Genomic DNA, 18,749 nt, shown 5'->3' on the forward strand with positions numbered 1-18,749 from the left:
AATAAAAAGCTGGGAAAAGTCCCCATATTCCCAAAATGTCAGCAGGGTGTAGCACATGCATATACTGTATCATATTGCCTACTTTATAAATGTAACACTGTGTGTATTTGTCAGTGGCCATTATGCTTGTTAAAATAAACTGAACTAAATATATGTCAGTGTGATGTGAAACCCAACAAAAACAGAAAACTTTCAAGCAGGCAGTATGCAGAAACCAGTACAATTACATGTAGTTTCAGTAGAATGCGTTTTTAACCTGTCTGCTTACTTTTTCCCACTTCGATTTCTGATTGTCAATACTTTTGTAAAGACCTTTGTCTTGCACTGCACATCTGTTAATAATGCAAGAAAAGGGAGATAAACATTGTGTGAAGATTCAATAAGATTGATAGATAAATATTGAAAGAAACCATTAGTCTTTTGAGCCAAAGTTGGGATACATCTTACAAATGATTTTCCCAAAAGATCAGTAAATACAGTAGTTGTGTCTGTTGTCTGAAAGCTTTGTTGTAACTTAGCTGTATCCTCAATGAATTTGGAAATTATAAAAAGCATTGTAATTAGCTTAAATTAGGATATATTTAGACTTCCTTTTAGTGGATGGGAGGGATAGGCATTAACTTTTGAAATAGCTTGTTTTAATGGACAAGAACACCCAAAATATGGGGTGCTCCATGTTGGATTGGATAAGGGCACAAGCTTGAATCACTTGCCCCTGACAGTGTGGGTGTAGAATTCTTTCATGTTATGAAGTTATCCTGCTGGCTTACAGAAGGTTGGTGGTTCTGCTCTGGTGTCTTTTCATGTATGAAATAATGTATGAAGGGGAAGCTGGGGTCTTTATGCACCAAAAAAGCTTGACAGTCGTATCAGACAGGCGTATAAAAAGTAGTGTCATGACCTGGAGTCAATTTGTCCTGACCTTATCAATAAGTAAACAAAACATCGCTCTACTTTAATAACATTTAGATACTTGATTACATTGTAGAAAATAAAGACCTCAGTATTAATTTAAATACAGTCTGTAGTTCAGACTTTTCTAAGCATTAGGTTTCCTCTACAGACCCCAACATGCATATTTGTTAAATTTAAATTGGTCAGATTTGGCAAAAGCAGTTATTCATGTAGACTCATAATTTTTTGCAGCAGGTTGTATTTCTTTTTTTCAAAATGGTTATGAAAGTTTGCATGACTGTTTGTTCTTGATTTTATGGGCTGGTTAACAAAATTTTGATATGAAAAAGGAACACTTGACATTTGGACCACCCAGACAATTTTGGCAACCCTTTAATGCCAATTCCTCAGGGATTGTAAGTTTGATTTCCTATGCCTAACATTTATAAACTTCACACATGTATTTGGAATCATCAGATGACCTCACAGGACAAGTTACAATTCTCTAGCTTTTGTTTTGAAAAAATTATACCCCTTTTTAATTTTGAAATTTTGTTAAAGTTTTGCATGTAAGTAGATTTCACTAAACCAAACACTTTTAAACTTAACACATGTATTAGGAATAATCGGGTGACCTTAAAGGGTATGTTACAGAACCTGAGTTTTTATTTGGTTAAAAATATACACTGTTTAACATAGAATCTTGTGATAGTTTCTTATTGTGCCCGCTTGCAGTGAGCTCGATATAGTCGTCACTTTCGGTGTATGTGCGTGCGTCTGTGTGTCCGTCCGATTTTGTCCGGACCATAACTTTGAAATGCATGGACCAATCTTGTTTATATTTGGAGGCTGTGCCTTCATGAAATTTATTATGCCCGGTGTATAACTATATATCGTCGTGTATAAATAGCGTTAAAGCACCGTTTTACTATAAATTATTTCTTACATGAAATGTGCTACTCATAATGTTTGATATTACGTAGCCTTCTGGATAAATTTTCTGATTTTGAATATACAGTTTATTTGTTACTTTACTTATAACAGAATTCAGATGCAGATTTCAGTACAGTGAAAATTGTAAATTAAATAATTTTAATTGCATGTTTCAGTACAGTGACCAATTAATGCAGAATTCATGTGCAATATCAGTCCAGTGTACATTGTTTTTAACAGAATTCAGGTACAGGTTTTAGCACATTGAAGAATTTTGTGACAGGTTTTAGTCCAGTGAACAAATTATTTATTACAGAATTCAGATGCAGGTTTCAGTACAGTGAATACAATTTTATGTACATTGAACATATATTAGGTGCAAATTTCAAAACAGACTGTGAGTGCAGTTCATTAACATTTTTCAGTGCAGGTTTTAGTACAGTGAACATTGTATATTACAGAATTCAGCAGCAGGTTTCAGTACAGTGAACCAGACACCATTGAACCAGCTGACCAACAGTATGGTACTGACAGATGACCAGATGTTAACTTTTAGTGATATAACCCAGACAGTACAGAATGGTATCATCCAAGGTTCTACACTACATTTGGTAAATACACGAAATACTGTTACAGTAAAAGAACTATTTGTTGTTCATAATACTTGAATTACTTCTTCAAGAAAGTGACAGTATTGAAAAGAAGTCATTAAGATAATTGTGTTTTTATCAGGATGAGTGACTGTTTACTTAGGGCAAGTAGATTTTACTGGCTACTAGTCATGAAAGATGAGTTATGGGAAAAGAATTTTACACCCCTGATTCATAGTGTGAAAAAGTGAAATTCAAGTTAGTACATTCTTAGTTTATACATAATTTATTTTTGGTCGATTATGAAGGAAGTTCTACAACTTATATTAATCACTGAATCACTCTCGACACCTCATTCCTGATGAGAGTCCATCGCCACGAGTGTATGAGAGAAGAGGCTAGTTTCCCTTTTAATGTTGAGCACCAAGCAAGGGGGCTGGTACCATTTTCCACAGCTTTTGGTATGACGCGGCCAGGGATTGAACCCACAACTTCCCGCACTCGAAGTGGTCGCTCTACCACTGGCTATCGAGGCGGTGAACTTTGTTTTTTAACAGAATACAGTTGCAGTTTTTAGTACAGTGAAGAATTTTGATGTAAGGTGTATAGACTCTGTAGCAGTCACATACATTCTTATTGTACATAAGTGAAATTCAAGTCAGTATATTCTTTGAGCGCAAAAGTGAAATGAGTTCATTTGAAGCTGTCCATGCACAATGTGTAAAAGTGAAATTAAAAACAGTACATTTTAAGCTACCCATTTACAGTGATGGTGAAAATTACTAAGTATGATTATTTTAATCTCAAAGTAGGTAACTATGTACATACAGGGTTTTCCTTGACGCACATTTTTGTGCGTTTTAGCACACTGATTTTCAAAATGACCCTCAAAATAATTCTGAACGCTACATTGGTGGCGCAACTCAACTACCGGCCGAAATTACGTAGGTACGAAGTAGTAAAGGTAGACTGCGTTATAGGTTTAATTATCCGGTCGATATCGACGTTTCTTTATACGGTAAAACCATTCAACAAAAATGGCGCATCAAAAGATGATGTTTTTCTTGTCATCTGCACGCAATGAAAACCCTGTTGAAACTGCCTCATCCTCGACCGTTAATAACTTTTATGTAAGTCTGCGCACCGAAATGAAATGCCGACCATGTATCAAAAGAATCCTTTTGTATCAGGCTGCGAAAATGTTTGCCAACACTACACTTAGTGATTTACTCGTCACGAAAATTCCCTCAGTCACGCAGATGCACTCAAAATGTTGCAGTTACTGTCTGATTTCAAAAAAGTGTAAAAAATTAATTTGTAGATGTACATGTCTTTCTTTTTGATCTTTACAGTACGTTGCAAGTTAACTTATAATAAAAACACTATTTTCTATTGGATTTTTAGCTCGACTATTCATAGAATAGTAGAGCTATTGGACTCGCCCATGCGTCGGCGTCCGCATCGGCGTCCGCGTCCTGATTTGGTTAAGTTTTTGTATGTAAGCTGGTATCTCAGCAACCACTTGTAGGAATGGATTGAAACTTCACACACTTATTCACTGTGATAAACTGACTTACATTGCACAGGTTCCATAACTCTGTTTTGCTTTTTTACAAAATTATGCCCCTTTTTTGACTTAAAAATTTTTGGTTAAGGTTTTGTATGTAAGCTGGTATCTCAGTAACCACTTGTGGGAATGGATTGAAACTTCACACACTTATTTACTGTGATAAACTGACTTACATTGCACAGGTTCCATAACTCTATTTTGCTTTTTTACAAAATTATGCCCCTTTTTCTACTTAGAATTTTTTGGTTAAGGTTTTGTATGTAAGCTGGTATCTCAGTACTCACTAATGGGAATGGATTGAAACTTCACACACTTGTTCAATGTCATGATCTGACATGCACAAAGCAGGTCCCATAACTTTATTTTGCTTTTTTACAAAATTATGCCCCTTTTTCAGCATAGAAATTTTTGGTTAAGTTTTTGTATGTAAGCTGGTATCTCAGTATCCACTAATGGGAAAGGATTGAAACTTCACACATTAGTTCACTGTCATGATATGACATGCAGTGCAAAGGGTCAATAACTCAACTTTGCATTTTACAAAATTATGCCCCTTTTTGAACTTAGGAGTTTTTGGGTTAAATTCTTATATGTAAGCTGGTATCTCAGTACCCACTAATGGGAATGGATTGAAACTTCATACACTTGTCCACTGTCATGAGCTGATAAGCACTATGCAGGTTCCATAACCCTATTTTACTTTTTTACTAAATTATGCCCCTTTTTCGACTTTCTTATTCATTCAAGCGACAAGGCTGTTAAATAGTCGAGCGTTGCTGTCCTCCGACAGCTCTTGATTTATATAGATTTCCATTTTATTTTTTAAAATTTATAAAAATGACCCCTTGAAATTGAAAATAACCGGTCATAATGACCTATCAATATTTCCGAGGGAAAACTCTGTACACAGTATTTCTGAATTTGATGTGCCTTTTGCAAATATGATAACCTTTTCTGTAGGTTAGGTAAAATAAGTGACAAATTTTTACTGATATCACTGTCATGAAAATTCTGTACATGAATATTATTATATACTGGTTTATGACAAGTAAAAAGGACCTTTGAATTTCTGTCATGTGCCATGAAATCAAATTGCAGCAGTTCAGGTGTAGTTTAAGATTGTATAGCAAACACCTGCAGATATGAATTTAGCAGCATTATTTTTCCTGAGCAAGGATCTACATGTAAATTAGAGCACCAGTAATGTTCTCCTGTTCCATGCACTGTCTAGCAAATTCGAGCTGGTCTCTGTTGAAGGTTTTGCCCTTTTCATACCCACACAGTGTGTCAGTCTTGTTGTGTCCTCGTCTCGTAGGCTGCTATAGGTCTTGTATTGTAGAAAATAAAGGTATGGAAGTGAATCCACCACAGCACAGTCCATCCAGTCATCACCGCTACCTCTATGTTGAAGGTCCTCTTGTGTTGATCTAAACATTTCATACTGTAGTTCATGTGGTACACAGTTTATTTCCCAAGTGAAAAATTTTACACAAAATGCAACAATATATTTTAAAGCCTCTGCACCATATTGACTAGAAAGTCGACCAAATCTTCTCTTAATGTAAGGTGGATTGAAGTTGTTGCAGCAACATACAGGCTCAGTAACTTCTATTTTATATTGTTGTTCTATATGAGAAAGAATCAAAGCAGCTATTTCTGTATTGCCTACACAGTACAGTATAGATGCAAGTTTTAGTCTGCTTGAAGCAACATCTGAGTCCTGTCCTGCATTAAGCCAGGCAAGTGCTTGAGGAGAAACTGTTCTGTTAATTTAATGTTCTGTGAGGCTATCAGAGATCCTGTTGAGGTACAATATTTAGGTGCTAGAAGTCTGCACGCTGTCTTTTCTAACATGTTACCATCTCTGTAGTACCTTGTAAAACATAGCACTTTCTGGAATAGTGTTTCTAAACTTTCATCTTTTGTCTGATGTATATTTGAAATCCATTTAGCTGTGTCTCGTAATAAACCAGTTGTTATGGCCATAGTATATTCCTCTGGCTGTAGCATATCCTGATGTACTTCATTTATCATATTAAGCTTAATCTGAAGTCTTTCACCAAGGTCATCAATCTGAATTCCAAAAAGTGAAATTCCATCACATGGTATTAGATTTGACAGTCTTCCAAGTAACTGATGTTTGACTTCAGCAGAAAATTTTCCTTGCATTATATTGTTTTCATGAACAATGAAATGGGGACAGTGTTCATTCAATATACAGTTGTTCAGTGCGAATAGACAGAAATTTAAACAGTTAAATATATTACACTTCTTCCATATATTTGAAGGTTTACTTGCTATACAGTGAAACAAAACAGTTTTACACATATAACTTGAAATGGAACTTTCATTGTCAGCATTAATGTATGTTTTAAGAATCATTTTCATTAAGATATAACATCTTATCTGAGTAATATTTAAATTGAACATCAGGGAGCGTTCAGCTAATGAGGTCGAAAGTCTCCATTCAAAGTCTGCATTTTCACTTGCTCTGCTGCCAACACCAACAACAAAACACTTTGTAGATTTTACATATCTTTTCATTTCTGCTGTTGGCCATGTGTTTGTATCTTGCTGGTCCAGCCATACTCTTGATGATTGGGGCCATGATTGACAAGGAAATGCTAGAACTAAGTCCATAGCAAAAAAACCTGGTTTTGCTGCTAATGCTGCTGATGGTCCTTGTCGTTGATGTTCTTCTGGCATTGCAACATCAACTATTGTATTCTTGCACAATATCCATCCACTTGTATCCTTGACAAAGACATTGCCTGTTTCATGTGTAACAGGAAGTGGAGTGTCAGGTCTAAGTACCTGTAGAAGACAATAACCAGGTGGAGTTGTTTCATTCTGGATCATCAGGAAGGCCTTTTTACTTGGAGTCCATTCAGACCAGTCCTGTATCACAATATTATCATCTAGACAGATAAGTATGTCAGTATCTGATTGCAGTCCCATTGTTGTGGTGCCTTCTGATTGACTGCCTAACTGATAAACAGTTTTTTGACTATGTGTGAAACTTCCTCTGAAATGAATCGTCTGCATGGTTTCATTCAGTAAATTTGCCCTTCTCCTCTTCATCACAATATATTCATCAACTCCAATATCGTCCAGGACCTCAGAAAGTCTCATAGATATATTGTGATAGTAATATGGTGTATGAAACATCCTGAAATATAATTTTAAAAATGACAGACTTCATAAAACATTTTCATGATTGAGTTACATGAGTTTCATTTTTAGCTCGACTATTGCTAATCTACTCAGTACTCACCCTGGCGTCGGCGTCTAACCTTGGTTAATGTTTTGCATGCAAGAACATATGGCTATCATTTAAAGGCATATAGCTTTGAAACTTATTTTTTTCTTTTTCTAGGTCAGTTACCAACTTTACTGGATCAAGTCCCATAACCCTGACATGTATTTTGGCCAGATTATGCCACTTTTTAGCTCACCAGAGCACAAAGTGCTCAAGGTGAGCTATTGTGACCGGTCATTGTCCGGCGGCCATCGTCCATGGTGTGTCAACATTTGCCTTGTGAACACTCTAGAGGCCACATTTGTGGCCTAATTTTGAGCTCACCTGTCACGAAGTGACAAGGTGAGCTTTTGTGATCGCGCAGCGTCCGTCGTCCGTGCGTCCTTGCGTAAACTTTTCCTTGTGACATCTCTAGAGGTCACAGTTTTCATGGGATCTTTATGAAAATGGGTCAGAATGTTCATCTTGGTAAATTCTAGGTCAAGTTCGAAACTGGGTTACGTGCGGCCAAAAAGTAGGTCAGTAGGTCTAAAAATAGAAAAACCTTGTGACCACTCTAGAGGCCATAATTTTCAATGGAACTTCATGAAAGTTGGTCAGAGTGTTCACCTTGATGATATCTAGGCCAAGTTTGAATCTGGGTCACGTGCGGTCAAAAACTATGTCAGTAGGTCTAAAAATAGAAAAACCTTCTGACCTCTCTAGAGGCCATATTTTTCAAGAGATCTTCATGAAAATTGATCAGAATGTTCATCTTGATGATATCTAGATCAAGTTCGAAACTGGGTCTCGTGCGGTCAAAAACTAGGTCAGTAGGTCTAAAAATAGAAAAACCTCGTGACCTCTCTAGAGGCCATATTTCTCAATGGATCTTCATGAAAATTGGTGAGAGTGTTCAGCTTGATGATATCTAGGTCAAGTTCATAACTGGGTCATGTGCGGTCAAAAACTAGGTCAGTAGGTCTAAAAAAAGAAAAACCTTGTGACCTCTCTAGAGGCCATATTTCTCAATGGATCTTCATGAAAATTGGTGAGAGTGTTCAGCTTGATGATATCTAGGTCAAGTTCATAACTGGGTCATGTGCGGTCAAAAACTAGGTCAGTAGGTCTAAAAATAGAAAAACCTTGTGACCTCTCTAGAGGTCATATTTTTTATGAGATTTTCATGAAAATTGGTGAGAATGTTCACCTTGATGATATCTAGGTCAAGTTCAAAAGTGGGTCACATGCCTTCATAAACTAGGTCAGTAGGTCTAAAAATAGAAAAACCTTGTGACCTCTCTAGAGGCCATATTTCTCAATGGATCTCCATGAAAATTGGTGACAGTGTTCAGCTTGATGATATCTAGGTCAAGTTCGAACTGGGTCATGTGCGGTCAAAAACTAGGTCAGTAGGTCAAAAAATAGAAAAACCTTGTGACCTCTCTAGAGGCCATATTTTTCATGAAATTTGGTGAGAACGTTCACCTTGATGATATCTAGGTCAAGTTAAAAAGTGGGTCACATGCCTTCAAAAACTAGATCATTAGGTCAGATAATAGAAAAACCTTGTGACCTCGCTAGAGGTCATACTTTTCAATGGATCTTCATGAAAATTGGTCAGAATTTTTTATTTTGATGATATCTAGGTCACATGTGCTCAAAAACTAGGTCACTGTGTCAAATAATAGAAATAACGACGTCATATTCAGTTCAACACTGGGTCATGTGGTGATAGGTGAGCGATTCAGGACCATCATGGTCCTCTTGTTATGAAACTTGGTCAGAATGTTTGTCTTGATGATCTCTAGGTCAAGTTTGAAACTGGGTCATGTGGGGTCAAAAACTAGGTCAGTAGGCCAGATCAAAGAAAAAGCTTGTGAACACTCTAGAGGCCACATTTGTGACCCAGTCTTAAAATGAAACTTGGTCAAAATGTTTGTCTTGATGATCTCTAGGTTAATTTCGAAACTGGGTCATACGGGGTCAAAGACTAGATCAGTAGGCTAGATCAAAGAAAAAGCTTGTGAACACTCTAGAGGCCACATTTGTGACCCCATTTTTATGAAACTTGGTCAGAATCTTTGTCTTGATGATTTCTAGGTCAAGTTTGAAACTGGGTCATGTTGGGTTAAAAACAAGGTCAGTAGGCCAGATCAGAGGAAAAGCTTGAGAACACTAGAGGCCACATTTGTGACCCAATCTTTATGAAATTTGGTCAGAATGTTTGTCTTAATGATTTCTAGGACAAGTTTGAAACTGGGACATGTGGGGTCAGAAACTAGGTCAGTAGGCCAGATCAAAGGAAAAGCTTGTGGACACCCTAGAGGCCGTATTTGTGACCCAATCTTTATGAAACTTGGTCAGAATATTTGTCTTGATGATTTCTAGGTCGAGTTCGAAACTGGGACATGTGGGGTCAAAAACTAGATCAGTAGGCCAGATCAAAGGAAAAGCTTGTGAACACTCTAGATGCCACATTTGTGACCCAATCTTTATGAAATTTGGTCAGAATGTTTGTCTTGATGATCTTTAGGTCAAGTTCGAAACTGGGTCATGTGGGTTAAAAACTAGGTCAGTAGGCCAGATCAAAAGAAAAGCTTGTGAATACTCTAGAAATCGCATTTGTGACCCAATCTTAATGAAACTTGGTCAGAATGTTTGTTTTGATGATCTCTAGGTCAAGTTTGAATCTGGGTCATTTAGGATCAAAACAAGGTCACATGGTCAAATCAAAGGAACAGTTTGTGAACACTCTAAAGGCTACAGTTGTGACTCAATCTTTATGAAACTTGGTCAGAATGTTTGTCTTGATGATCTCTAGGTTAAATTTGAAACTGGCTCATGTGGGGTAAAGAACTAGGTCAATAGGCCAGATCAACTCTGGTGAGCGATATATAGGGCCATCATGGCCCTCTTGTTAGAAAATTCTGGTAAAAGTTTTACATGCAAGTTCCTATCTCAAAAACAGATGCAGATATTGTTTTGAAATTTCACATATGTCTTAAGGGTTATGAAACTAGGTGATAGCGTCAAGTCCCATAACTCTGACCTGTAATTTGGCAAAATTATCCCCCCTTTTGGACTTACAAAATCCTGGTTAAAGTTTTACGTGCTTGTACATATGGCTATCATTTAATAGCATATAGCTTTGAAACTTATTCTTTTCTTTTTCTAGGTCAATTACCAGCCTCACTGGACCAATCCCCATAACCCTTACGTGTATTTTAGGCAAATTATGCCCCCTTTTCACTTATAAAATTCTGGTTAAAGTTCTTCTTACAAGTTCCTATCTCTAAAACTGATGCAGACATTGAATTTAAACTTCACAAATGTCTTCGGGGTTATGAAACTAGGTGAAAGCATCAAGTTCTATAATTCGGCCAAATTGTGTCCCCTTTTGGACTTAAAAGATTCTGGTTTAAGTTTTGCATGCAAGTCACTATCGCCATAAGGAATGCAGATATTGAAATGAAACTTCACATGTGTCTTTGGGGTTATAAAACTAGTTGATAGCATCAAGTCCAATAACTCTGACTTGAATTTTGGCCAAATTTAATCCATATTAGCAGGGCTCCGGAAATTTTGAAATCTAATCAGCCCAAGACTACGTCACGTCAACTATGATTACCCCACCCACCATAGTGATACATGTAGTCTTTCATTTTTAGCTCGACTATTCAAAGAATAGTCTAGCTATTCTACTCACCCTGGCGTCGACGTCGTAGCTATTCTACTCACCCTGGCGTCGGCGTCGGCGTCACACCTTGGTTAAGTTTTTGCATGCAAGTACATACAGCTATCATTTAAAGGCATATAGCTTTGAAACTTATTTATTCTTTTTCTAGGTCAATTACCAACCTCACTTGGTCAAGTTCCATAACTCTAACATGTATTTTGAGCAAATTATGCCCCCTTTTGGACTTAGAAAATTCTGGTTAAAGTTTTACATGCAAGCTACTATCTCCAAAACTAATGTAGATATTGAATTGAAACTTCACATGTGTCTTCGGGGTTATAAAACTAGTTGATAGCAGCAAGTCCCATAACTCTGACCTTCATTTTGGCCAAATTATGCCCCCTTTTGGACTTAGAAAATTCTGGTTAAAGTTTTGCGTACAAGTACATATAGCTATTACCAAAAGGCATATAGATTTGAAAGTTATTTTTTCTTTTTCTAGATCAATTACCTACATCACTAGGTCAAGTCCAATAACTCTGACATGTATTTTGGCCAAATTATGCCCCCTTTTGGACTTAGAAAATTCTGGTTAAAGTTTTGCGTGCAAGTACATACAGCTATTACTAAAAGGCATATGGATTTAAAACTTATTTTTTCTTTTTCTAGATCAATTACCTACCTCACTGGGTCAAGTCCCATAACTCTGACATGTATTTTGGGCAAATTATGCCCCCTTTTGGATTTAGAAAATTCTGGTTAAAGTTTTACATGCAAGTTACTATCTCCAAAACTAATGCTGATATTGAATTGAAACTTCACATGTGTCTTCGGGGTTATAAAACTAGTTGACAGAATCAAGTCCCATAACTCTGACATGTATTTTGGGCAAATTATGCCCCCTTTTGGACTTAGAAAATTCTGGTTAAAGTTTTACATGCAAGTTACTATCTCCAAAACTAATGCAGATATTGAATTGAAACTTCACATGTGTCTTCGGGGTTATAAAACTAGTTGACAGAATCAAGTCCCATAACTCTGACCTGTATTTTGGGCAAATTATGCCCCCTTTTGGACTTAGAAAATTCTGGTTAAAGTTTTACATGCAAGTTACTATCTCCAAAACTAATGCAGATATTGAATTGAAACTTCACATGTGTCTTCGGGGTTATAAAACTAGTTGACAGAATCAAGTCCCATAACTCTGACCTGTATTTTGGGCAAATTATGCCCCCTTTTGGACTTAGAAAATTCTGGTTAAAGTTTTACATGCAAGTTACTATCTCCAAAACTAATGCAGATATGGAATTGAAACTTAACATGTTTGTTCGGGGTTATAAAACTAGTTGATAGCATCAAGTCCCATAACTCTGATATGCATTTTGGTCAAATTATGTCCCCTTTCGAACTTAAAACTCTTTTGATATTTTACATTTTGGGTAATAATTTCCTGCTTCTGTGACAATATTTCGAATAGTCGAGCTTGGCTGTCTTACGGACAGCTCTTGTTAATGCGATAGTTCAAAGAGATAACGGTGTCATGCATAATAAAAGATATACCGTTCTCAGAAGCTAATCTACAATGATAAAAGTGAATATGTGTTGTATCAGATGGTTACTTTGTTGGAATTTTCTTATTTTCTCCAAAATTCTAAAAAGGACAATTTTGCCGAGGTAGTTTAGCACCGTATTACATCAGAAACGAATCTTATAAAAAAAAATATCGTTGTGGGATATAACAGCATCGGGCGGTCTTATGCGTTTTGCATTGTGCTGCAGCTAGCCACTACATTTCTCCAATTTTCATAAAGTAGTGCATTTAAAAAAAAATAAGAGTGAATAGTGTTGTCACGTAGAGGTCCAGCACATCCGACTTAGACGGGTAATTTTTTTTTTTTTTTTTTTTTTTTATTATATAATTTATTCAGATCAATTGCATCAGTATTGAAATCAATATATTTATACAATATTTACAAGCCAGTCTAAGTGTTCCACGTGGCCATGTAGCAGGATATAGCAAACTAAGTTAACCACTGCTATATTTTTTCCACCAGTTTGTCCTGCTTTTGTGTGTTTACAAAAATGTGTCTTTGTTTTTTGTCACGCCACATGCGATATATAGGCAGTGGGTTGAATGCCTGCAGTTTTGGTCCATTGATTGAGATACGCATTAATTCATCTAATAATTCGATGTTAAGGCTACATCTCGTCCGTGTCTTGATGAGGTTTTGTACTGAAAAACTCGCACATTCCACAGAACTTACTGGCAGTACTCTACAGATAGTCATGAGCTTGATCATTTGTGGAAACTATTCTCTGATCCTGCCTGACCTGATCATTTTCTCGGCGAGAGAGGCACCTGTTAGGATATCCTCTGCATTTTCATTGCCCTCTGATAGTGCAAACAAGTGGTTTTTAAAAAGAGGCCACTCCCTCTTTGCTTCGTTTGCGTTTATAGGGAGTGCACAACTTCCCCTTTGCCTGCCAAAATGATCAGTCAGTACTGTCAACTTTTTCAAACCAAAATTAGCCTTCTCTTTTACTGACTTTGGAAACCTGTCTGGGCAAAAAATCGACATCGCCTCCCATATATCAAGCCTTGGAAACCTTGCAATCAGACTATTTCTGAGAATATCTGCAAATTCAGACACTGCAACGAGTAACCTAACATCTCTATGAGATCGTTTTATCTCAGTTCCGTGAACTCCTCTGCATTTTTGTAAGTATCTAGGAATTCACGTAAATGCATACCATAATTTGTATTTTTGACCAAATACTGCTGCTCTATAGAATCGCAAATGGCGGACAGTGATTGTTTCAAGTCTCAGTAACTTATATCACGCTTTTGAAATTGCCTTGAAACAGCAATAGCAATATCTGCCATGATGTCACTGAAAAAGTGCGTCAAAAACAGAAATTTGTATGCTGACATTGCACTAAATAATGACGATGCCATGACGTCATCGTCTATGTCACTTTCCAGAGATTTTAGGAGTGACGGTAGTGTTCTTCGAACATTTGTAACACAGTTTGCAAAACTAAGCCATCTCACTTGATGAACTGGCAACACCTTAACCTTTGGGTCTTCCAAAACATCCTACCAAGCGCGCAAGTGCTCAAGCCTTTTACTAGATCTGCTGAAATAAGTATGCAGTGTATGTAACATGCTTTCAAAGTATCGCACTTCTTTCACGGACTTTGCGGCATCAAGACTAGAGAGTGCTAATCTGTGCGCTATGCAGTGCATATATAACATATATGGACTATCAGATTTCAGTCTATATGCAACACCATTTTGTTTGCCAACCATCACGGCAGCACCGTCGGAACTGAAGCTCATAATTTTTGCCACATCTGTTTCACAGGCTCTGAGATAGCTAACAAGTGCGTTATAAACGACACTGGAATCTGCAGCCACAAGTTTAATCAATGTCAAGTAGCTTGTCTGCACAATTCCATCTTGCATATAATTTATATAGACAATAAAATGTTTTTCTGTACCAAGGTCAGTACTTTCATCAATCATTATACCAAGCGCAGGGCTTCTTCTGAGTTTTTCTAAGAGTCCAGCGTCAAGAAAGCTTGATATAATCTGAATAAATTCACAACATGCTGTATCGTCTTGGTACAGTTTTTTTGTCAGTTTTGTGTCGTTGACTAATTGGAGTTCACAGAGCTGTTCATACTTTGCTATAGGCAAGTGTGTCTGGGCAACAGTGTATGCTGTACGAATGAGACGACATACAGCTGCCTCGATTTTATCAGAACCCTTAGTTATGCAGTCTGATACTGGCAGTTGTTTTGACTGAGTATCTGTGTCCATTCTTAGAGATTTTTTATGTCCGATACTAATTTCATGTTCTTGTAAAGTAGATATGCGAAAGTTAGTCGAACCATTCTGTGCGAACTTTGATTTATTTTTGTGCAATTTACAAAGAGAACAATACATTGCACCATTTTCGAACTTGAGCCACTTGTACGTATCAAGCCAGGAGTCTTGGAAAGACTTATCATCATTTTTGCACTGTGTTGCTTTTTTTTCTGTCTGCTCAGATGAAGTTCCACAGCTAAGTTTTCTTTTCTTTGTATTCACTTTTTCAACATCTGAGCTTTTTTTCAGTACAGAAAATGCATTCTGAACCGGGTCGCCACTCCGGTTTTTATCCGTGTTGACAGTATGGATACTATTACCGATCTGATTTTCAGACCGATTTACTGATACTGAAACCTGGTCACCACTCCGGTTTTCTTTTACATGCAGGTTGCCAGCCTGAATGTCATTAACAGTCATTTTTTCAGACCGATTTGTTGAAACTGGGTCGCCACTCAGGATTTCTTTTGCATGCAGGTTGCCAGCCTGAATGCCATTGGTGGTCATTTTTTCACACTGATTTTTTGATAAACTGACCGGTTACTCACTCCGGTTTTCTTTATCATTCGGGTCGCCAGCCTGATTTTTTTGTACAGTCGGGTTGCCAAGCCGATTTTCTGTACTAGTTTCAGCCGGGTTGCCAAGCCGGCTGTTTACTTTTTTGATTTTGAACATCGCAAGAATATTGCGCTGTGCCATTTCAACATTTGAAAAGGCGACCTGAATGTAGAAAATGATCTATATATACCCTTCCTGGCACGACCTATTAACAACTTTTGGCCGGCATCGTGTGTGATCTATTTAAAATTTGTATTTTCTTTACTAATCATATAATTATAAAACTTAATTATGTCGGTCCCTGTGCGATTTTTATTAAATACAATAATCATTTTCTTGATTTTTACGCATGTTCAAACTATGTCTTTTGGATTGAAACAACTCTTTTAATAAGCTTCAATTAATGTCTATTAATTATCGTCAAACAAAACTGCTATCGCGTAAAACAATCGGTCCGGGTCAAAAGTATGAAAGCATTAATTACTCAAAAGTCGGCAAGCGGTCATTGTTAAGAACTCAGTTCAGGTAAAAAGCAATCGGTCGCAATCATAGGAGATTAAACACTAAAGTCGGCTAGCTGCATACATTAAATGACAATAGAGCGCGAACAGTGTATCGACACGTGTTGATTACGGACCGATTACATAACTGACAGTCGGATGTTTGACACGTTTATTGATCTTCAGAGGGCGCGAACAACAATTTCCTGCTTAGCAGTTGGTCGTGTATTGAGATTTCGGACTGATATTGATACTTTTTCTGCAGTTATGTCAGACCGATTTTTTTCATTTTTTCAATATTTAAATCGGTCCGAAAAGTGAAAAATCGGTCCAAAACCGATAAACCGGCAAATTTCCGAAGCCCTGCATATTAGACTTAGAAAATCCTGGTTAAAAGTTGTACATATAGCTATTACTTAAAGGCATATAGATTTGAAGTTTCTTTTTTTCTTTTTCAATTACCAACCTCACTTGGTCAAGTCCCATAACTCTGACATTGTGTTTTGGGCAAATTATGCCCCCATTTGGACTTTCTGGTTAAAATTTTGCGTCTGCAAAACAATTGAAGATATTAATTGAAACTTCACCTGTATCTTCTGGGTTATAAAACTAGTTGATTGCACCAAGTATCATAACTGACTTACTTACTTGTATTTTGGGCAAATTATGCTCCCTTTTGGACTTAGAAAACTCCTGGTTAAAGTTTTGATTGAAAATCTAGTGATATTTTAACATTAATATTCTTGCTTCTGTGATAATGATTCGAATAGGTTAGCACTGGCTATCTTATGGACAGCTCTTGTTTATATACTAGATTTGTAAATTGTATACAATGTCATGATATTTTTTACTTTTTATTATGTGATCAGTTTTTAATATTAAAAATAAGTAATACTATTAATATATGATAAGAAAATGGAATAACTGACCTGATAAGTTTACAAAAAACTCAAATTTAAATATCTTCATAGTTGGTGATTACATTTTTTTCCAAACAATATAACTTCCTCTTTTAGTTCTAAAAACTTACTTGTCAGGGGAAGTAACTCTGATATCAAGGTAAATGTTGTCCATTTGCATTCAGTCCCTTGCATTAATGATGCTATATTCTAGGTGTCGTGATTTATATTTAAAGTTTTCCCCATTAATAATATTCTCAAGGGCAGCTCAAATGGGGGGGGGGGGGGGGGGGGGGGACTCCCCCCTAAAAAAAAATTGTTGTATAGGTAATTTGTCTTTTGTTCTGGGTGAAAATGTGCAAAATATGCATTTTTATGCCCCTGGCATCTACTGATGCGGGAGGCATATAGTGATTGTCCTGTCAGTACGAGGTTAACCAAATGAGATGTTTAGTCTAGAATCAATACCCCTTACTAGAATGACTTGATACTAATGCAGCTGTAACCTGTGACCATTCCTCTTCTTCAGACATCACCTGACCTCAGTTTGACCTTGACATTTTTGACTTAGGTGCAAAATCTATCGACAAGGATGCCAACGTGGGCATCAAGCGTTTATTGAACAATGCTCCTTGTTTCTTGCTTTCTATGCTCACATACGTAATATGATTTTTATACGCCCGAAGGGACGTATTATGTTATACCCCCGGTGTCCGTCTGTCCGTCCATCCGTTAGCAATTTCGTGTCCGCTCTGTAACTCTTGAACCCCTTGAAGGATTTCAAAGAAACTAGTCACAAATGTTCACCACACCGAGACAATGTGCAGAGCGCATGTTTTGGATGTCTCGCTTTAAGGTCAAGATCACACTTAGGCGTCAAAGGTCATATCTGTTTTGTCTGCTCTGTTACTCTTGAACTGCTTAAAGGATTTCAAAGAAACTTGGCACAAATGTTCACCACACCGTGATGACGTGCAGAGCGCATGTTTCAGCTGACTCACTTCAAGGTCAAGGTCACACTTAGGGGTCAAAGGTCATATATGTTTTGTGTAATTGCTCTTCATTGCAGTGCTCTTGTTTTTATTTGGCAGATCCCTTTTTAGCTCACCTGAGCACAAAGTGCTCAAAGGTGAGCTTTTGTGATCGCCCTGTGTCCGTCGTCGTCGTCAACAATTTGACTGTTAACACTCTAGAGGTCACAATTTTGGCCCAATCTTAATAAAACTTGGTCAGAATGTTACTCTCAATAAAATCTTGGACGAGTTCGATATTGGGTCATCTGGGATCAAAAAACTAGGTCACCAGGTCAAATCAAAGGAAAAGCTTGTTAACACTCTAGAGGTCACAATTTTGACCCAATCTTAATGAAACTTGGTCAGAATGTTACCCTCAATAAAATTCTATATTGGGTCATCTGGGGTCAAAATCAAGGTCACCAGGAAAAGCTTATTAACACTGTATAGGCCGCATTTATGACTGTATCTTCATGAAACTTGGTCAGAATGTTAATCTTGATGATCTAGAGGTCCAGTTTGAATCTGGGTCATGTAGGATCAAAAACTAGGTCACCAGGTCAAATCAAAGGAAAAGCTAGTTAACACTCTAGAGGCCACATTTATGACTGTATCTTCATGAAACTTGGTCAGAATGTTAATCTTGATGATCTTAAGGTCCAGTTAGAATCTGGGTCATGTAGGATCAAAAATTAGGTCACTAGGTCAAATAAAAGGAAAAGCTAATTAACACTCCAGAGGCCACATTTATGACCATATCTTAATGAAACTTGGTCAGAATGTTAATCTTGATGATCTATAAGTCAAATTTAAATCTGGGTCTGGTGCGTTGAAATACTAGGTCACTAGGTCAAATCAAAGGAAAAGCTTGTTCACACTCTAGAGGCCACATTTATGACCCTATCTTCATGAAACTTCGTCAGAATGTTAATCTTAATGATCTTAAGGTCCAGTTGGAATCTGGGTCATGTGGGGTCAAAAACTAGGTCACCAGGTCAAATCAA

At 37.1% G+C, this 18,749-nt stretch overlaps 2 protein-coding genes across 4 annotated transcripts in view; one reads left to right on the top strand and one right to left on the bottom strand.

Moving 5' to 3' along the window:
• LOC123550396 (zinc finger protein 341-like) overlaps window positions 1–18,749 on the top strand; it is a 67,319-nt gene that overhangs the window by 8,915 nt on the left and 39,655 nt on the right. For all 3 annotated transcript variants that reach the window (XM_053546162.1, XM_053546161.1, XM_053546163.1), the window contains one exon: window positions 2,289–2,438. In XM_053546162.1, the coding sequence (XP_053402137.1) occupies window positions 2,289–2,438 (150 nt within the window). The remainder of the gene's footprint in view (window positions 1–2,288; window positions 2,439–18,749) is intronic.
• LOC128557805 (uncharacterized) lies at window positions 5,305–16,849 on the bottom strand. Its single transcript, XM_053546164.1, has 2 exons — window positions 16,763–16,849; window positions 5,305–7,156 (listed from the first exon to the last, which is right to left on the bottom strand). Exon 2 carries the CDS (start codon window positions 7,153–7,155, stop codon window positions 5,680–5,682), a length of 1,476 nt encoding a protein of 491 aa, XP_053402139.1. The 5' UTR covers window position 7,156; window positions 16,763–16,849; the 3' UTR covers window positions 5,305–5,679.

This window comes from Mercenaria mercenaria, chromosome 6, assembly GCF_021730395.1.
Source record: "Mercenaria mercenaria strain notata chromosome 6, MADL_Memer_1, whole genome shotgun sequence".
Classification (NCBI taxonomy): domain Eukaryota; kingdom Metazoa; phylum Mollusca; class Bivalvia; order Venerida; family Veneridae; genus Mercenaria; species Mercenaria mercenaria.

What these genes read in the sequence shown, in the direction of transcription:
- LOC128557805 (XM_053546164.1), bottom strand. Translation starts at nt 7,155, where the DNA reads ATGTTTCATACACCATATTACTATCACAATATATCTATGAGACTTTCT.